This window comes from Bidens hawaiensis, unplaced genomic scaffold (assembly GCF_021521415.1).
Source record: "Bidens hawaiensis isolate Kalapana, Puna unplaced genomic scaffold, B.hawaiensis_p1.1 tig00046919_1, whole genome shotgun sequence".
NCBI classification, from domain to species: Eukaryota; Viridiplantae; Streptophyta; class Magnoliopsida; order Asterales; family Asteraceae; genus Bidens; species Bidens hawaiensis.
Window position 1 is genome coordinate 88,304 of NW_027506016.1, and position 22,638 is coordinate 110,941.

The 22,638-nt window shown below is 34.3% G+C and overlaps 2 protein-coding genes across 2 annotated transcripts; one reads left to right on the forward strand and one right to left on the reverse strand.

Moving 5' to 3' along the window:
* Positions 1 to 800: 800 nt before the first annotated feature.
* On the reverse strand, positions 801 to 7,827 carry LOC143616387 (pre-mRNA-processing factor 39-1-like). The gene is made up of 13 exons (XM_077089227.1): positions 7,476 to 7,827; positions 7,265 to 7,377; positions 6,810 to 7,039; positions 6,167 to 6,334; positions 5,589 to 5,952; positions 4,970 to 5,113; positions 4,123 to 4,275; positions 3,910 to 4,026; positions 3,188 to 3,268; positions 2,942 to 3,091; positions 1,969 to 2,256; positions 1,306 to 1,431; positions 801 to 1,227 (listed from the first exon to the last, which is right to left on the reverse strand). The coding sequence occupies exons 1-13, from the start codon at positions 7,792 to 7,794 to the stop codon at positions 1,096 to 1,098; spliced, it is 2,385 nt and encodes a 794-aa protein (XP_076945342.1). The 5' UTR covers positions 7,795 to 7,827; the 3' UTR covers positions 801 to 1,095.
* A 4,468-nt stretch (positions 7,828 to 12,295) lies between these two features.
* Positions 12,296 to 13,768, forward strand: LOC143616379 (large ribosomal subunit protein uL14). Its single transcript, XM_077089220.1, has 3 exons — positions 12,296 to 12,364; positions 12,446 to 12,730; positions 13,507 to 13,768. Exons 1-3 carry the CDS (start codon positions 12,352 to 12,354, stop codon positions 13,629 to 13,631), a joined length of 423 nt encoding a protein of 140 aa, XP_076945335.1. The 5' UTR covers positions 12,296 to 12,351; the 3' UTR covers positions 13,632 to 13,768.
* The last annotated feature ends 8,870 nt before the right edge of the window (positions 13,769 to 22,638 follow it).

The following is a 22,638-nucleotide window of genomic DNA, read 5'->3' on the forward strand; positions in this document are numbered from 1 at the left end:
AGCGTTGTACACTCATAGATAAGGAACCGCCGCATACAAAGGATCCCCAAGTCTATGATTCTGTTTACGAAGGATCCCTCATGTCCATACGATTGTTTAGGAAGAATCTCGTATGTTAGGTCGTTTGCAGTGTATCCCTCAGATCTGTTTATACGACTATACATTAGTTTACAAAGAAACCCCCGGATACGTTTACATGCACATGAAATGAATAATGTGACAGGAAGGTGGTGTATACAAAGTACTGAAAGTAGCAACTCTTTCATAGAGATACAACACCTTAAACATAACGATATGAATCAAAATGATCAAATTTGTTGCAAAACAATCTTTATAAAATGTGTGTATATTAAAATTGGTTAAGCTTAGGTGTATTCATTAATTTGTTATATTATATTTTATCAACAACCTGTTTATATTTGCATGTTAGTTTAACTCTACTAAAAAAATTATATATGGAATTAAATGATTGTTTTAACTCTATTGAACATAATTTTATTTGAGATAGAAATACTACGATAAACAGTTAACTACAGTTCTAGCACCTTAGTAGTTCACGTTGGTTGCTTAATAAAGTTATAAAAATAAAAAATCGTTAATTACAGTTAATAAAACAGCAAAACAAAACTTAATTGATTGATTAGATCAGCCAAAGCCAAACCACTCATAAAATGGTTCTGTTAAGCAATTTAAAGCGGCTTTTTAGAATGATAAATGGTTTATGAATATAAATACCAAATCGAAACGCTATATATCTAAAACCAGCAAAACTAACTTATTAACACCAAAAGAAAAATCAATGAAAAGAAAACTAGAATATGTTATCATTGAGCAAAGTTTGTTTAACTAAAACCTACACGCCACAACCCACACTACAAAAAAGAATTTGTTTAGATGCAACTCAAGCAAAGGAAATCCAGTAACAAATCACGGAAATTTAACAATGTATTCAAACAAAAACATACGACCTACATTAACCTATAGCCGCCTGTCGGGCAAATTACTCATGCTCTCTTTATGCCTGCCAATTAATCCTATTTCGCAGACAAAAAGGACAACAGCAACAGACTTTTTGGTAATTTATTGATTCATATCTTAATAATAGGTGCCATAGTAGGACTGAGGAGCAACAGCTGCAGCAGGTTGCTGAGCTGGTGCCAATGTTGGTGGCAGTGCCACAGCTGCCGCTGCTGCAGCATCCGGTTGTGCATAAACTTGTGGAGCAGCCTGCAGGCGTCATAAGTTTGTTAGTATTGACGGTACATGCATTACAGGAAGATATAGTTGTGCAAAACCTAAGATTACCTGGACTGGGTAGGTTGCAGGATAGGCGGCATAGGCGGCCGTGGTGGTGGCGGCTTGTGGAACAGAAGTCGGGGCTTGTGGTTGAGCATATGTACTTCCATAAGCATTGTACGTGCCATAAGCAGCCTGAAAATTATATCAGAAAGTTAACAAGACATGCATTTGTAAAAGTAGATTTTATGTGACATGTCATTTATCACTCAAGATCGGCTCGCTAAAAACTCAAATCAAGCCGAGCTTAAAATAGCTCAAACCACAATTGGAGCTCACTTAACAAACGAGCTCGAGCTCGAGCGCGAGCTTCGGATGCTGAGTTTGACTGGACTCGTGAACCCAAACAAGCCAGTTATTTATTAAAATATAGTAACTTTTATTTTAGATACAAAAATATAAAATTCCACAACTATTAATATTTACAAAACTATGATAAATGTTACTAAATAACATCTATTTTGTTACTTGTACAAAACTACATTACAATTTTATATAAATAATAATATATGGACATAAATGGGATAACTAAATATTTATGAAGTAGTAAAAGGAGTCAAGCTCGAGCTTGAAAAAATATTAACAAGCCGAGACAGTTTAGGAAAGTTCATGGTTGGCTCATTTACACCAACAAATTTAGATAAAAATTAATGATTAGTTAATAATGATTACCTGTTGGTTATAAGCTGCGGGCCATTGTTGCCCTTGAGCTTGTGTAGCCTGTGGCCAAGCTTGAGCCTGGACACCATAACCTGCGGGCCACTGGTTCTGTGTGCCCGGATAAGCTGATGGAGCAGGTGAAACACCACCAGTTTTAGCAAGCTTTGCTCTGTCTGAAACTAAATAACTGTCCATGTTCCGTTTCTTAGTTTCCAAGGCATTTTTGTGATGTAAAAAGAGCTTGGCATGCCTATTGTCAGCCTTCTTGATGGTCTGTGTGTCCCCAAAAAGATCCAGAAACTGTAGAATATATTTTCAATGTCACGTAAAAGGATTCATGATTGAACGGGTCAGATTTATTACAAGTCGGCTTGGGTTGTGTCACCGATAATATTTGCCCATTTTCACAGTTGTTAAAAGTACCCTATGAACTTTTGCTGAAATTGCACTAAGGTCCTTGGATTTTATTTATTTTTTATTGAATACATGACTTCTAAAACTAACAAAAGGACCAAGGTGCTTTTCCTTGTTTCTTTAAAAAAGTTCAAAAAATTAATCATGCATAAAACAAATTATTTATTCTAGAGACATTATACTCAAAAATAAATTATTTTTTTAGAAAATTAAATATTCATTCATATACTAAATAAATTGAAAGATTTAAACAAGCAAAACCAAAGTATGCAAACATTCTTACGTACATATTTAACGAAAGTCCATAAAAATATTCAAAAAATGCTCTTTTTAGAAACAAAATAATTACCGCGATAATTATGTTTACAAAACAATATATTATATCTTGTATCATAAAATTTAAGAGTTTGGTAGTTATAAAAAAACCATGGACAACCTTCAACCAATCTGACCCTATCCTCTTTTCAGCTTATGATTCTTATTTGGCCCGTTGAAGATGAGAGCACAGCCCACACACACACACACACACATATATATATATATGTTACAAGAAAACACAAAATAATATTACCTCTAAGAAAATGCTAGACAACTCCTCTCTCTCAACGAAACTTGCAGGATTTAAATCATCAGGACCAGGAGCTATGAACTTCTCAACTAACGAGTCTAGACGATCAATTTGTTTTGGACGTGATTGAATTGATTCCATATGGATTAAGGCCTGAACCAAGAGAACACATATACATGCAAGTATTTATACAGCTTACAAGGAAAAAAAAAGAAACAAATTTGAACGAATGCAGACAACAATATAGACCTCTAAAAGTGGTTTTGAAGGTTGAGTAGTCTCCAGGGCTTGATCTAGAACCTCCCTTGCTTTTTCAACCCTTCCCAAAACCTGCCAGCAATGCAATATTTAATATCAATTTGGTATACACATCATAATAACAAAGAAAACATATATATTACATACATATATATACACACACAATGTACATTTTAAGATTTTTTATGTCATAATTAATGACCGGCACACATCTACACGCTATTTAAGATTTTTATTTATATGAGAATAGTCAGAATAATAAGCCAGTAATTCAGTCGATGTACGACCAACAGACCTGTAAACGTACCAAATGAACACGAACCAGAACATGTTCATGTCCGTTCATTAACTTTAACCGAACACGAACACAAATAAATAATCAAACGAACATTTTTGTTCAAAATCATTCATTAAAAATCTAAACGAACAGTTCACGAATGTAAACGAACACAAACATAACTGAACAAACATAAATTAGCATATATGAACGAGCATAAACAAACTTTCACGAATGTAAATGAACTACAGAACATGTGTCCATGTTCATCCGTTGATTAAATAAATAAACATAAACAGACTTCCTGCAAAATGGTTCACTGAACTTTTGTTTCGTTTACAGGCCTAACAATCAACATTCAAGATAATTCATCAAACAACACACAAAAGTTGTAAATAAGTAATAACAGAAGATGCATAATGTAAAGAGGGCATACCAAGTACAAAAATCGAGAATATTGTGCAAACAAAAATGGCAAGGCCTGAGAATGTTCTTTCCCTTTCTCAATTGCAATCGTCTGTTCATACAAAGAACAAGCATCTTCCGGATTCCCCTAAATTATTTAAAAAAGGAAACCAATTAGTTCTTGCGAAATGAGACTAAAGTTGCACACTACAATGACAGGTTTAACCAATTAAGTAAAGTTTACCAGGCGATGTTCCATGTTAGCATGCTTGATTATAGCTTCAAGAAGACCAGGGGAAATTTCAGCATGCACAAGCTGATAAGATGCACGAGCACCTGCAATATCTCCACCTTGCTCTTTAAACCGGGCAGCAAATAAGTGAATCTCTGGTTGCCTCTGCAGAACCAATCAGGTACCAAAAGTTTGTTAAATGTCAAACTGTAAAACCGGTATTTGGGAAAACAGCATTTAAGACACTTAAGTTACATATATTATCACACTCAAACACTCAGTCCCTCTTCTATAGATTTACGTTTTCTTGAAGTTCTATTAATTCAAGACGACAAGCGTGTACTGTTGTTAAAACCAAATAATATCAACAATGAAAACTAGACCTAAGATAATATCAACTGTATACACTAATGTCTGTGCCCTTGAAATTTATAAGGGTGGTTTGGTCATTTTGTTTAGATGAGGGGCTAAAAAGTTTAAAATAAATAAACCCAAAATTATGAAATCCAATTTGAGTTCTTCGTGTACTTGAATAAATGAATTTGAATTGATTTTTTAAACCATAAGTATAAACAAGTGATTAAAGAGGTGGGCATTTTGGTCATTTTACTTGAGTGAGAAACTGAAAGTGCAGAAACGTCAAAGTAAAGATGTCCAAACCACAGGGACAATATCTATAGTATCATATATGCAAATACAATACACACAGACACAGACACATACATATAAAAACACACACATATGCATATGTGTATAGATATGACACCACTCGAGTAGAAATATACACCATAGCTGTCAATAATCAGTATAAGAGCAAAATTCTTCAGACACAGTGGATATAATATTAATAACTATGTACCTTTATAAACACTTGTGTGGCACGAACAAGGGCATTTTCAGCAAGATCCATGCTCCCACTAGCTTCCATGCACAAAACGTATCGTATCCAGTACTCGGGATAGTTAGCACACGCAATTAAACATCTTTCATACAACTTGACAACCTGATTCAAAAAAGTAGCATCATGTACCCAAAAATAATGACAGTTAATTGTAAAAAAATAAAAAATATTATAAAACTGAGAGAGCTAAGAAGAAACACAAAAGAGATACTCAGGTGGCGGAACAGGGAGGCCCCTCAAAAAAGAAGAGGGACCCACCTTGCCTCACAGATAGATGATTAAGTAAGAACACACCTGCATAACATAACATTGCAACTTTTAACAAATAGTTTTTACCATTCAACACATGATCAACTATGAACCCAGAATCTCCACTCACAAAAATTAGGGTTTGAAGTACTTTGCCTTATTATAGCAACCAAATGAGACACCCACGCTTCATCCAACCAGTTTATCCGATTAATCATATGAGCAGCAGATATTACTTAACTGTAAGTCAATGTATTAACAGGGACAACTAAAGGGACAAACCAAACATAAAAAGTCAACATTTGATGGTCAAAAACTTGATTTTTACCTTATTGAAGTCATCACATCCTTCGATAAAATTAAGATAATGATGCCAATTTTCGAGCTCTGCAGCATTAAGCGGTCGAACATGAAAGTAGGGCCTCCTGATAGCAGTTTCAAAATCAATTATCTTGGACTCGAATTCTTTAGCCTTCTTGTACAGCTCTTCTCTAATGGCAATGTAACCTTCCAATTCCTCAGCTTCAGTAAAACCTGTATTTACAGGTTTAGAAGGTTGATCCACTGCATTTGGATTAATTTCCCCCTCGGTATCTTCATTATTAACCTCCCCTTTGGTGTTTTCTGCAACTGCAACTTCCTCGGGAGTTCTCAACTCTGATAAAGGACGACTTGCTACCAAATCCCTGAAACTGTAAATTGTACCAAAATCGTATTAAAATATGCAGGCAATGAATATATAAACAAAATGATGACAAATTTATCTTGCTTAAAAAAAACTTTAATCTGGTGAACAAAACAACCACTTAGTGAGAAGGCAGATATCTAAAAGATTATTTCAAGTTTAAGACATTTCATGGCATTCATGATCATTGATTAAAAAAATAACAATAACAGTGCTGTTACCTGTTGAAATAGCGGTCCAACTGCTGATTTGGATGCTCTAATATCCGTGTGTATATCATAGCTAGATTGGACCACTGCTGCTGCTGAAACTCATATTCGATATACTTATCCCATAAAGGGAAAGATAGATAATCAGTTCCAACATAAGCTAATCCACGTTCAAATAGCCTGAAACGACATATGAAAACTGAGTTACAATTCCCAAATTAATAAATAAAATAACATCTAAGATGTTCGTAAGGGCATCATGGATGCAGCAACATCAAAAAAAACACAGGCCTGTTTGGTAACACTTAAAATTCTGAGTTATGCTGGTGTTCTCTGTGATGTAAATACCAAGGGTGTGTAAAAAACCAAATTAACCGATGAAACCAACCCGACATTACCAAACCATACAAAAAACCAGCGGGCAGGTTTAATGATTTTCTGAAAACCGACAATAGTGGGTCGGTTATGGTGAACAAGGTTTCCATACCGCCTAAACCGAACCTAACCAAAATCGCCATAACCAATAAGTTACAGTTATAGATTAACCGGACATCTAGGTTATGGTTAAGGTTAAGGTTTTGGGCTAAATCCGACCCAAATTGACCCATGCACGTCACTAGTAAATACAACTGTATATATTACAATCAGATATTACCTCCTTACTGTATCAGGATCCCCATAGGTGTTTATGGCAAAAACACAATAGTGCAGCCACATATCTACAGAATATGTTACTCCATGCACTGCACGTTCATAAACCTCAACAACTTTGTCCAAAAATCCCAAACGTGCTTCATGATCAGCATATTTCTTCCAATAACCATAACACAATGGAAATTCAGCTAAAAAGGTATCATAAACTTTCCGAATCTTCAAAATATTATCCTGTTCAAAAATGAAATATACGTATTATGTAATGACAATCAACAACCAGTCAATAAATCATTTTTAAACTTGCTCCAAATTAAAGCTTAGGTCCATAGTTATAACATACTTATAGACTTGCATTCTGCTAGGCTTGAAGAAACAGCAGGCACAAAATACGTGTTAGAACAAATAATACTGGATTTATTTCTAATTGATTTTGTTTGTTTTAATACTACACGGTACCTCAGCTGTTTTCTCAGTTTCTTCAATTAAAGCAGTCCAGGCATTAAACTCAGATGAATTTGCATTTACTATGCTCCACAATCGCTCTTCTTCAGGAGATAATGCAGCTACAACTGCCATGGAAAATAGAGCAGTTAAAAAAGGATGCACAATTTTTCTCAAAATCAGTATTAGGTTAAATTCAGCAAAAAAACAAGTGACAAAAATATACCAGAACCATCCTCCGGCTGGTTCGCAGATGCTGAATTATGATCATATGAACCAACACCATTCTCACTTGCACCACCAGCTGGCATGGTTTTTCCATCAGCGACATCATTCCCGTTGACAGAAGAATGGTAAGAAGCATTCCCACCAAGATCTTCATGGCTAGAATTTACATCTGTAACCTCTGATTTTCCAACAGCATCATGCGAGATGGCATTGTCTGCATCCATAGCATTGGTACCAGTAGAAGTAGCCAAATCACCATACTCAGTGGCAGAATAGGGAACAGATGTTTGAGCAACTACTGTTTCATTATCTCCCATAGCGAGAATATTGTCTTAAACCTGTAATGAAGAAAATAACCAAAGTAACTAAACAAATGTGTAAGCAACACTGACACGGACCCTATTCATCAGCCAATAAAGCTCTATTCTGCAACATTTTATGATTTTTATCAGCTCTTAATGCAAACCCCAGTAACCATCCCGAGCGCATGAGATCACATCAAATGTAGCGAGGCTATTCCCTGATGCGCTCTAAATCGCACAATGCGCGTGATACGGTCTGATAGACGCATTTACGAATTAAAGTGAGTTTTTGCTTAGTACCTGTACCTTATGCATAGGTTACCTGTACGCTTAGAGTTAAAATGCTTATTTAGGTTATATAAAACTTCTTTGGTGATACTCTAGCTTTTTTGTCAATTGACTAATTTCAATCTCTTACTTTTTTTTAGTGTTTAAAATTTTAAAATACTATCTATAAAAAAAATTAGTTTTTTTAAACAAACGCCTCACGTCCGCATATCATATCACGCGTAGGCTTTTTGGATCAAAACGCCTCGAAATACATCGCGCAATTTGAAGCCATGTAGCCAACTAAACATGCTGTTGTGCTAACGACGGTGGTTTAATCAAAAAAAAAAACTACTCCATTAAGCATACAAACTAGAAAGGTTATATCTTTTAAAATAATTAAAAACTATGAGAAATCATCATATTGAGCTGCCATACATATTCAATGTGCACCAGTTCATCATAAACAAAAAACAAATCTTCCATTATAAACCCTAAAACATTATATTGCAATAACACACGGAAACAGAGATGCGGCTACTGGAATCGAGAAAATGAGTAATTGATACCAATTGAATAATAAAACAATCGATGAGTCACTTATAAGAGAAATAACAACATATACGTAATAAATAGTTATAATTTGATCTAAAACCCTAAATTTGAGCATAAAACAAAGAGTTAGAAGATTACTCAGAGAGAGAGAGGTGATAAGAGGAGAGTTCTGTCGGAAAGACGGCGGTGTACGACGGAGGGAGTAGTGGCGACAGATGACGACTAGCGGCTGGATGGAGAGTGCGTGTTGCCAATCAATTTATTTATGCCCTAATAATTAAATAACCAAACATACACTAAATATAAAATAAAGAAATAATTCATTATATATGTTTGTTACTATTTTTGTTACCGATAGGATATCCTTTATGTTTTCTTTTTCTTTCAATTTTCATCATTTACCGCTAAGATATCGTTTTTATCAGTTACATGTAATAATAAGCGTGATATAATTACTTCTGACCTAATAAGAATACTAATTAAGTAATTATGGCCGATTAAGGTATTGAACGCTACATTTCTAAATTGAATTTTAATAATCTTAATATTGTATAATGGCAACTAAACAAAAAGTCACATTTGCTCGTATTTGGATAAAAATGCTCGTGTGGTTGTATTTGCTAAATTAATTTATTGCTACTTTGAATTAATATCATACGAAAAAAAAACAAACATCCAAAAACATGTAACATCTGGTTTTAAACATAAAGAATTTAAACATTAAACTGTAAATGACAAAACAAGATCTACATGGTGATTCACGCAGCATTTTCCGGTTTTTCAATGCAGCTCCTCGCCGTTATGCCATATATCGTTACAAATGCTAGTAACAATTACATTCATATTTGATCATTTTCCACCCCTTTCCACGTCTTTTAGCTCCGCTGCATATTTCTTCCTTCTTGTTTTTGGAATACCCACTTGTTTGTGACGAGTTGGTGGATTAATGGCATAACGTATTTCGGATCTCACCCATAAAGGCTTTCCATTAAATCTTGAAATTGCAGACATTTTCCCATGTTTCTAACTTGTAAACTGGTAGCACACTAGCACCTACGATAACCATTTTACCGTAACTTGACATATTCCAAATTGTTGCCACTACATGTTTGCGATGCAATCTTGTCTTCTACAACTACAGGTTTTTGTGTTACATCCATAACACGTTGATTAGTACCATGATCAAAACCAACTTCATATTGTTCTCCATTCCAGACAACTTGATATTTGGCAGCATCTTTTTTTACGGCTTCAAGCAATTTGGTTGTCGGTGTTAAAGGGCTGTCGCTTTTGTCAATCATCTGTAATACATTAGAAATTATTCTCATGAGATATTCTCTCATTACTGTGATGAGGTGATTATTGGATTGTCTTTGCCTTTCAAGAGCTTGGAATTCAGAGCTTCACACATATTATTTGTGCCTGCCTGTTTACATCAAATGCATTTTTATTACACGAGATGCATAAAATTTATGTAATATATTAGCATTGGATACCTGAAATTGAAATAAAGTCTTATTTTTATGGATCATTGGTTTTAATAATCACTCAATCAAGAATTAAGGATCAAACTAAGAACAAGAGTATAACATAGAGATTTTTATTACGGTTGCTATCGTAAATGTTGGGATTCAATAGGTTATATACCCCCGATGAATATGACCAGGCTCAACGTTTACGTGAAACAACACGCACATACGTATTACAGTTTACAACTTAGGGTCTGGACATACACAGTTCTTATACTAAATACAGTGACACTTTAGACCCTTAATATAACTATTATCTATTCACATGTAAAGCTCTAAAACTTGTAAAAACAATTATCTCTAGCCGTGAGATCTAGACCGACGTGTAGGTTGGATAATTGGTACCCATAAATGTGCATCATGATTCATTTTTTCCATCTCGTTCATTGTCCTTTCAAACTATACAAAAGTTGTTAAGGTTGCAAGTTTTATAGTATTTTTACAGACTTTACCCTTAGAAGATTTTAATACACGAAATATATCTTTTATTTTTATTTGAGTTTAAATTTTCTGTTGTATTTAGTTTCCAATTTGAATTATGATTCTCAACTATATAATGCAAGCTAGAGTTTATTATTAATTCAATTTTTGATTAAATTTAATTGAAAATAACTTTGTTCTTGAACCTTTTAGTTTCAGCTGAGACATGCGATTACCAATTGCTTATTGCGCCGTTTAACTACTTCCATTATGCAACATTTTGATCAGAGCTACGGTTAATCAAATGGTGATCATAGTCTCGCTACGAGGCAACGAGATCGGGACCGTGACTCACAATATCTTGAAACTGAACGACTCCAGTGACGAGTCTGAAACTTTGAGTCACAACAGAGACCCGACGACTTAAGTAACAGGTCCAAGATTTTGAGGCATCATTGACATAGAAGGAAACGGAACGGAAAGCACCCGCTATGGCCGAGTTAACCGAAGATGATGAGTCTCCTTCTATTGGCAACTTTATTTATGATTCACCACCTATGTTTGACAACTATAGGGGTGATGTAGATAAGAATGATTTTTTTGTTCAGGCACGACTAAACCTTGGTCGCTACAACCATTCGGAGTTGCTCTCCAGCGGTTCTTATTGAAGAATTGAATTATCCTGAATATTCCTAACCTCATTATAAATCATCTCCACTTTTTGAAGAACCATGCCTTACGTCATATACCAAATCCAAATTCTCTTTCCATATGACAATTTGAATGGGCCATAAGGATTAGTCCGTAGTTCGGAAGCTCACACAATCAGTCCACGGTAACAACTTGAAATCCTATTTTATTTCACTAATTGTTTTAGTTCCGGTACTGTAACCATTGACGAAAACCAACTGAATTCGCGTGAACTCACCATCTCACCACCGGGACCGAAAACGCTCAGGCTTGTCAAACTCCCAAGCTTTACCAACCGCAGTGCGTAGGTTATTATTATTTTTTAGTTCGTCTGTTTTTTTTCAATGCCATCACCTTCGATACCGACCGAATTCATATCAGTTCCCAGTCACAACCCAGGTTTTTTCATTTGCCACAAGTTTAATTGTTGACTTCATATTTTCGTTTCGATGTCATAAATTGATACCGACACAGTTGCGCGCCCTGGTGTGGTAGTGTGATACAAAATTTTGACTTAATTATCTCAATAGAAAAAAGCCCAAACAAAATTCTACTTGGGCCAAGCCCAAAAGTAACAAAACCCTAGAAGACCATTTCACTGTCATCCACCATAGGCATGTTCAAAACGGTTTGGGACTAGGAACCGAAACCGGTTCCTAACCGGTACCTATATTCAAAACCCTCTTTTAAACCGGTTCCAGGCTCGAACCGGTTAGAGAACCTAACCGGTTCTCCCACCCTCGGACCCCTAACCTATCTAACCGGTTCCTAACCCGGTTCCTGTTCGATCCAACGGCTATTTTTGACCCCAACGGTCAAAAAACGGCCAAAAAAACGATTTCCAACGGCTATATTCGATCCAACGGCTAGAACCGGTTAGGAACCGGTTCCGGTTCCTACCCGCCCCCACTCAGAAATGCAAGAACCGGTCACGGATCATCGGGTTGAATCAGATAGGGTCCGGTTCCTACAAAAAACGGGTAGGAACCGGTTCGGGTCCGGTTCAGGTCCACCGGTTCGGTTCCAGGAACCGGTTTCGTTGAACATCTCTAATCCACCATATAAAACCCCAAACTCTGAAACCCTAGTTTCTTTGGCAGCAGTATCAACAATGTCGAAGCGAGGTACTTACTTCAAACCCTAACCTCAATCTCCAAAACATAATCAGTTTTCATCAATTATTAATTCTGAATTATTGATTTCAGGTCGCGGTGGGTCCGCCGGGAACAAGTTCCGGATGTCACTGGGTTTGCCGGTGGCTGCAACAGTGAACTGCGCGGATAACACCGGCGCGAAGAACCTGTACATCATCTCAGTGAAAGGAATCAAAGGACGGCTTAACCGGCTTCCGTCGGCGTGTGTTGGCGATATGGTGATGGCTACGGTGAAGAAAGGTAAGCCGGATCTCAGGAAGAAGGTTATGCCGGCGGTTATTGTCAGACAACGCAAGCCGTGGCGCAGAAAGGACGGTGTTTTCATGTACTTTGAAGGTAAGTTTTTATTATTCATTTGGATATATAAGTAGGTGTTTTATATGTTCATTTTATGTCTTTATTGTTATAAGTTTTTGTTGTTTTTTTTTATAAAAATTTCATGGACTGCATTTGTAATATATATTTTCGTATACTGGTATGTTTAGGAGCTATTATTATTATTATTATTATTATTTTAAATGATACTGAAATCTGAATTGTTAAATGTTTCTCTTAGATTTATATGGGAAAGTTAACTTACAAATTAAATTAACGTACTAGTGAGAATTGAGTAGAGTAGTTATATATACAAGTAACTACTCTACTTCACGTTAGTTTCATTTATATATGATATATAACTGCGCTACATTATTTTGTTTTGATTACATTTTTGTTTAAAATTTGCTCATGTGTAAATATTTTAGTAGTTCAAATTTGTTTGAAACTTTTTAATTGTTTCCTTTGATTAAAGTCTTTTGACATTATAATTTGTTTAATGTTCACACAAGGATGTTTGTTGTTAGTTGTTACTTGTATGTGTATTATTTGAGACATTTTTAACTGTATGTTGCATTTTTTTTACCTTTTTGCTGATATATTCATTTGTTTTAGTTGGGTTGGTTTAAACTTTTTATGATGGTAAATATTCACTTATGTTGGAAAAACAGATCACTTGGTGATACGTTTGCAGTGTGTGTAGGACTAAACGTATTGGAGCGTGTCTTGCAATTTAAATCTGAGTTCATTTATTAAATTTACAAATTTTGGTTCTGATGTTCTTTGATTTTACGTAGACAATGCTGGTGTTATTGTCAACCCAAAGGGAGAAATGAAAGGATCTGCCATTACTGGACCAATCGGGAAGGAGTGTGCTGATTTGTGGCCTAGGATTGCAAGCGCTGCGAATGCCATTGTTTAGGCTTTATCTTTACTATATGATACTTTTGTTAGTCGGTTTTGTTTTTCTGATTGTTAAACAAATGGTGTTTGATGTTTATGTTAGAAGACATGAATTGTTACGCTTTTGGTGGTTATTTGCTATGTTATAATTTGGTATTTGGGTCTTTTTAGTTTAGTTATATTCATTTACCAGGTTCTTCATCCGGCAAAACAGTTTGTTTAATCACCAGCTGTTCTCAGTACCAGTAGTTAAACTTTTACGAACTGAACCGTTGGTTAGTGCTATTATAATTTTTTTTATTTTCTTTTATAATTGAAATAAGTAGGCTAAACTTAATCATTTTCCCTTATTGATAAACAAAACTTAAAGTTGTCATATAAAGTATTTGAATGAGTCATATTCATGTTTGATATTTGTGTTGCGCGTGTTGATTTTTACCTGTTAAGACACGAATTACCAGTCCAATTATGCGTACTAAATTGTTTTTTAATTTAAGTCTTCTTTTGTGATGGCAAACAAAAACCGAGGTTAGATTTTAAAAGACCTGGTTTTAGTCGTGTTAAAAAAAGCTTGATTTTGCTCTCAAACTAAATCTAGACGAATTGTCTTGTTTATTTTAGCAAGCTAAAAGTTAAGTTCTAGCTCGGCTTATTAAAACTTTAAGCTAGCTTGTGGTTTATAATTTATAATATTTTTGGGTTACCGGTTTAAATATTCAGAATTTAAACTTTATAAGCATTGCTTAAAATAATTTTGTTTGCTTCAGTTTTAAACGGTCAAGTATAGTTTACTACTTTACCTGTTTAAGTGAGTCAAATTGAGATTACATACCAAATACATTTGGACGGCACCACATAACTTTACCCTCTTATGAAAATTCATAAATCTACTATTTTATTTTCGACCTGTAATAAACTGATAACTCATCTGTTTCTTGACAACAGACATGTTAACATGTATGGAAGGAAATGTAAGCTCGCTCTCGCGCTCTCACTCTTTTTAAACCATGTTAAGTTAATAATAAAAATTTTAAAAAATATTGAATATGCATAATACGTAATTAACATGCCACTAATTTAAGGAATTTAAGATTCAAATACAACCATTGAAAATGTTCCAACAACTTTAATGATGTTACATCACTAAAAACGTTTGGACCTAAGTGGACTTACACCTCTATTTTCAACTCAACCTACACTATCCATTTAGGGGTGCACACGAGCTGAGTTGCTCGCGAGCTACTCGTTATCGGCTCGTTAAAAAGTTCGATCGGCTCGCGAGCTAACGAGCCTGACATTTATATAACTTTTTAAAATATATATATAATAATTACTAATTAATATATAATGTTATGAAATAATAAATATAAATAACTAAATAATATATATTATTTTATACATAAAATTATGATAGAAAAATATATAAAAATAATTGATAAATTGTAAACGAGCCAAGCTCGAACTTGAAAATCTACTCACGAGCCGAGTTCGAGCTTTGACAATAGAGCTCGTAACGAGCCGAGCTCGAGCTCTATGTAAGTTAAACGAGCCTAGTCGAGTTCGACTCGTTTGCACCCCTAATATTTTCATGGTACTTGTCTCTATTATTTGACCTTAAAAAAAATAAATTCTTTATAATTTACCACAATTCAATATACAAAATCGTAACTCAAGCTCATATTCTTGATGTAATTTTTTGAAAAGTAAATTTTTTTAAGTAACTCTGAAATGGACCACACATTCACACAAGGAGTTGATCATGGCTCTAGAGAGATAGGAAAACGACATTTCAATACCAATATAGATTCATCTCATCCCAACATATCGAATTATGCGTGGTCCCAATCTATGAGCATAAATTCTCTTGTCACTTGGAATTATGATTCTTTAAGATCATAGGTGAGCAATAACCGGTTGGTGAACTCAACAATGTGGAGGCGGAAGAGGAGGATCCATTGTGGTGACCCCGACGCCATGTTTGTTGTCTGCCAGAGGCGAGGTGGCGGTATTTTGAAGCAGCTAACATGGAGGTTCAAGTCACAATGGAAACAAGCACTTGCAAGACAAAGCGCCAACAGAAACCGCCATGGTTACGATCAACATAGCTATTCTCAAAACTTTGATGATGGTGTCTTGTATGAGCATCTCTCTCATTCACTTACTTGATATGATAGGTGTAACACCCCAACTCGGAACGGGCTAACGTGTTACTATTACAGATATCAAATCAACGCCACAATCCAAATACAACAAAAATTAATGCAACCTACGTCATATTATTAAACAAAATGAATTAACTTTAAGAAGCTTGAACTTCATTTTTTTTTATCTCTCATCACTAAATTCCCAGAATCCCGGATTACCTGAAAACAAAATAAGAAAAACAAAACAAGAAAACACGGCTGAGCCAAAAATTGCCCAGTAACGGAAAGAACAATAGTATAGGTAAGGACAGACGTAAGAGAATAAATATACGAACTTCAATTCAAACTCGAAACCAACCCTTTATACCTAAACATATACTTAATAAAATTCGGATGTATGATCCGACACTTGGCCAGAACATGGTCAAACGCATGCGGAAATATATCAGGACTATAACAAAAACACCCAGAGCCAGAAACATATAACTTGTAACATATAATGTGTGACGTGTAACATATAACGTGTAAAATTTAACTGAACTATAATTAAATGCGAAACATAATCCGATACACGATCGGGACGTAATCTGAATATACTCAAATTTAACCCAAATGCGTATACACATATCAAAACGGACCAGAAATATAGCGAAACAAAATATAATTACTAAAATACACGACGATGATGTTAAAATAAATAGGTCGTGTAATACGGAAGCACCCAGAGCCTAAACAGAGGGGTACACAGCTAGCTAGTCCATGCACCAAGGAGACGGTGTGGGTGGCGTGCACACATTGTTCCATCTCAAACAGAAGTCAGGAGTCAGGAGTCAGGAGTCGGAGCTAAGATCGATCTATACGCCTCTAAGTGGCCAAGGTACTACATGAGTACTTTCAGAGACGCCGTAAACTTTGATTACGCACTGTCACGATAAGTGCCATGTCAGGAGTCAGGAGTCAGGAGTCGGAGCTAAGATCGATCTATACGCCTCTAAGTGGCCAAGGTACTACATGAGTACTTTCAGAGACGCCGTGAACTTTGATTACGCACTGTCACGATAAGTGCCATGTCGTTGACGCCCCAACGACAAGTCAGAAATGCTCGGGTAACAGAGTACTAAAACTAAAAACATATAACTAAAATATATTATATAAAATAACTGAACTCAAAATATAACCGACACGTAACGAAAATCCGTACTACAAAGTAACGGAATAGATTCAATACTATTAGTAAACGAGAACAAAAGCCGCACTACGAAGTAACGGAATATAATTAATACTATTTGAGAAAGAAACCAGAAACCGTACTACCAAGTAACAGAATATAATTAATACTAAGAGTAACAAAAACAGAAACCGTACTATGAAGTAACAAGAAACAGAATCCGTACTACCAAGTAACAGAATATAAATAATACTAAGAGGAAACAAAAACAGAAACCATACTAATGAAATATAATTAATACTTCGGGTGAAGAAAAACAGAATCCGTACTACCAAGTAACAGAATATAAATAATACTAAGAGGAAACAAAAACAGAAACCATACTAACGAAATATAATTAATACTTCGGGTGAAGAAAAACAGAATCCGTACCTTAACCAAAAGCGAAAGAAAAAGTAAAGTCAACGTCGTCCGCAAATTGTGTGAGAACCTACGGTTTAGTTTCTTGTAGGATTAATTATAGGAAATTTAAATTATCGTAATGGTGATTCGTTAACTTACGGATTTTCCGGCAACTACAGGTTTAAGATTCTTAATTCATTATTTAATTGGCGTTACAAGGTCATGCTATCGCATAATACCTCAAAACATAAAAGTTAGAATAAGCTTAGCGGGGTTTGGTCGTGATAATTATTTGCAAAATAATCATGACAATCCCAAGCAATATTATTATGCTAGCATGTACTTGATCCAACATTCTGGTGGCTCAATCAGTTTATTACAGTATCATAAAATTTGTTTTAACCAAAGTATTGAACATCTCCATTTAATTTATATCAATTATTTATCTATAATAATTAATTAAATAGACATATAAATCATGCATTATTACGTACTGTAATGAAAACAAGGATGAACTTAGATTAAATAAACTTCAATATGTTTCAATTCTTCCCCGACTACTACTGCTCGGTTTCGCAGCACCTAAGTCAACCAACAAATAGCAAGAAAGCCAAGGGCTGGTGAAAGGATCCATTAACGAATGATCACAAAAGAAACCGGTAACAAAAAGGTTAAAACGAAATCACACGATCCAAATAAACATGCTTGATTTTACCAAAAACGTTATTGCTTGTTCATCTTATTGTTATTTAAAGAAATATGATTTCAAGTTAGGTGTTCTTATTGGGTTTTATCGCCGGAACAAGTTAACGATCGCATAAGCGGTATAAAAGAAAAACAAGTTATCAGAATAAACAGGTTGTAGGGAAACGGACGATTACCTTGACGGCCGAACAGAATGAATTAGATAGGCGAGGTAAGTCGCAGCGGTTGTGATGGTTTTCTTTGTCAACAGCAGTTAGCGGTTGCGGTGGCGGTAGCGTTCGATGTGCGGCGGCAGTAGATGGCTGTAGCAGTAGTGACAACACGCAGCGTCCGTAGTGGCGTGACAAGCGGGGGCGGCAAACTCACGTGATGATGATGGTTACCTCCGGTAACAACTGATAGACGGTGGTGGACTGGTGGTTGTGGTTTCGTGACGGTTCGTCGGCAATGGAGTCGGCGTCAGCCACTTGTAACAACAACAGCGTAGAATCACAATGAGGGAGGTGGAGATAGGTGTGATGAGAGTAGATGATAGATGGGTGCGATGGAGTTTGTTGCAATTTATAACGGAGGTCGTTTGTGAAGTAACGAGGCTTCGGAGTTAATCCAAATTTTCCAGCACGTTTGAATTTGAAACAAGTTGATCTAGATGATGATTGGAATATAAAATAATAAACATATGCTCAATCATGAGTTTGAAATCATCTAGGTTTCAATTTTAAATTATTATTATTATTATTATTATTATTATTATTATTATTATTTTGTAAAACTAAAATTTACGGGTATTACAATAGGTGTCTTTAAATGAACATAGAATAATATTTTTGATCCGTTTATATTGTCGGGTCAACATCTGTCTATTCTAGTTTATCTAGTAACCTTCTTCTAGAGTTCCATTATATGCTAGTTAACGTTTGATACCATTCTATTGTATATATAATCGAACATCTTAAAATTGAAGCAAATTAACCGGTTTGGTCGCTTGAAATTTATATGTTTAGATTCATATTTTATGATTTGAGAACCTTATTTAATGGTTTGGTATGAAACTTGAAACTAGCCATATATACTAGTCAATTAGTCATATTCAATCATTTTTACATGTGTTAACAAAATCTCTGCATTCTTGTCATGTTATTGATATTGAGTTGCACTTTTGGTTTAAATGACCATTTCTATGGTTAACATTTGGATCTTGGATACAAAGAGTAATTGATCAATATACTTTCTGGTGTGGACAACTGAAGGCTTGAAGAATTTATAAATTGCAATTTTTTTCCTTTTGTTATTTGTTTGATTATGCAAATAAATGTTCATGTTAATGGAATCATGAATTTTGTTAATCATTGTAGTACTGATTGACTAGTTTGACTTGACAACTCAACCAACCTACCTGACTAGATTGTCGTTCCTCTAAACTATGGTTAAATAGTTAATGGAGTTAATGGTCATTTTCGTCCCTGTGGTTTGCTACTTTCACCACTTCAGTCCAAAATTTGTATTTTTGTCAATTTAGTCCTCATAGTTTTAAATATTAGCCAATTACGTCCTATCCGTCTAACGGCATCCAGCTATGCCGTTAGTTCAAGGGTATTTTTGTCTTTCTCCTTTTTATTTTGAGTTATTGGTCATTTTCGTCCATGTGGTTTGATACTTTTGCCAATTCAGTCCAAAGTTTGAAATTTTGTCAATTTAAGTCAGTTTTTTTTCTATAACCCTAGAGAGCATTATCCAAGCCCAAAACAAGTCTGCATTTACTCTGTCGACAACAGTAATCATACCCCCTCCTCTCGTATTTAGTTTCTAGACCGTTCCTAAACTCTCCCCCATGGTGGAATTCAATGGTAAAGTGGTCAAAGCAATTCTGTGAAACCGAATTGTACGGAAAAAACTAAAAATCGTTTCTTTGACGAATGCATAATATTTAGGGTTTAGAGATTAACATATCATAACGAAAATCTGGGTCGTAATCAACTATTATACATTAATCAACAAAACAATTTTTAGTTTTTTCTATATAATTCGGTTTCAGGGAATTACCTTGACCACTTTACCATTGAATTCCACCATGGAGAAGATTTTAGGAAATGTCTAGAAACTAAATATAAGGGGTATGATTACTGTTGTCAACAGATTAAATGCATACCATTATTTGAGGTTGCTCGATGGTTTTGGGCTTGAATTATGCTCTTCAGGGTTATAAACAAAAAACATAAAAAATAAAAGAAACTGAACATTAAATTGACAAATTTTCAAACTTTGGACTGAATTGGCAAAGATATCAAACCACAGGGACTAAAATGACTATTAAAAGGAGAAAGACAAAAATACCCTTAAACTAACGGCATAGCTGGATGCCGTTAGACGGATGGGACGTAATTGGCTAATATTTAAAATTATGGGGACTAAATTGACAAAATTAAAAATTTTGGACTGAAGTGGCGAAAGTAGCAAACCACAAGGACGAAAATGGCCATTAACTCTAGTTAATGGTTTGACCTATAACTTTTGCTAAAACGGGCCACAAAGGACTATAAACACCACTAAATATTATGTACTTTTTGTCTTCTCTACTTTGATTGTTTAACTTTATTAACCATTTAGCACTTTATTTTAAGTATGATACGAGACTTGTTGAAATAGGTTATGAGTTTTAAAGAGTATGAAAAACGAAGATCGATGACTATATTGGCGAGTTTTTAGATTTAATGATTTGTAGAAGGGACACGTTATGCTAACATTTCCGCACTAAGAGCAACCATGCCAATGCTCATAACTAATAGTGAAAACATCATCCTCCAATATTATCAATATAGCTAAGAGACTTAACTTTAAAATTTCGACTCATCAGAATGAAAAAGTGTTTTTTTTGGAATAAAGTATTTAACTTATTCTATAGAGTTCAATATTTAAGAAAATACTTAATAACAAAATATATAAAATAAAAACTTTGGTGTGCAAAAGTATATATAAAAACTATATTTATTATTCACCGTCACTATTATAACTATGTAAATACTCTTTACCACATTTATAAAAGTTCATAATAGATGTTTATATCAAGATTTTTCTAAACCAGCTAACTCACGTACTCTTTACACATACTCTTGATTTTACACAATTCACTCTGGCAGTGAGACTAGAACATTCAACAACCTAAAAAAAACACATTTTCACGTACCATAATACCTCTAGGTTACTAGTCCTCTGACTTACAAGTTGTTTACATTTTGTTTATACATATATGGACAACACGAAAACAATTTGTGAGTCAAATGTTGACTTTTGGTATATTGTCTCTTATGGTGCTTTTGTGTTACATGCATAATAGATTTATTGAGGATTACACGTTTAAAAACCAGTTATTTGACATCTATATTATCATAAATATATTTTAATACCATGGTTGGTCGATTTTTGCTAATAAATAAATACTATACACATTAGCATGTTACTAAAATATGTATTCAATATGTGTATACTCCATAACCACAAACATTATTTTCAATACATTTTTTATACATGATAAATAAAATAAATTGCTAGATCTGAAATAAGTTTTAAGTGTGATTGCAAATTATACATTTGATTTATGTTTTAGACATTTTTAATCTTTAAACTTTGTGACGGAACATTATTCACGTAAAAAACTAGGCCACTGCAATTATTTACCCTATTTTTATTTAAGAATTTTTGTCTTATATGTAGTTGCATTTGGCATGCGTGTAGGCACGCACTATGAACACTAACCTTTTTAAAGTATTGAATACAATTATATAATACATATTAATAAGTATTTAATATCTTTAAGATAAATAAATCCAGGTTTATGTTCTACTATGCGAGAGCTTCGCAACAAACTAAATCATGCCCAATATGAAGATAAGATGAATAAGATATCGATGTTTAAAGTTGTGTGATTGGAATAAGGCTGAGGTGATTTGCGGTACAACCACTCTCATGTACAAGCCATTTTAGTTAATGGTATTCAACTAGTGTCATAATGTAGATGATGTTTTGGTTGGACCAAGTATTGGTCTTCAATTCGCAATCCAATAAGTAGATGAAGTTTTGGTTGGACCAAATTTAATTGTGTTTATTACACATTAATCTTTAAAGAATGTCTATACTCTGCTCGAGTATAATAAACATTAAAGATCTGTTTGATATAAAATAATAAAATGTATGAGCAAATAAAACGAACAATAGAATAAAATAGATGATGAAATTGAATGAACGAAAAAATAAAATAAACACAAAGGTCCATATTATTAGAGAGATTGGTTGCAATCAACATATTTATCTATTTAGAATACATTTTATTTATTGCATACTATGTTTTATATATATATATATATATATACTAGTTTTTATCCCTGTATTACGGGGTTTTGTTTTATATTGTTTGCTTTAATATTTATTTATTTTTTTAATTTATATTTTTTTTATTGTATGAAAGTTAATAATATACTTATGGTTTGATGATAAATTGTTTTACAAATAAATGAGATATTATAATCCTGTTTAAAAGCTATATGGTTTTGATGAGACCCAAGACCCGTTTATTTATTTTTTTTACTATGAAATTGGTTTTTTAATTATAA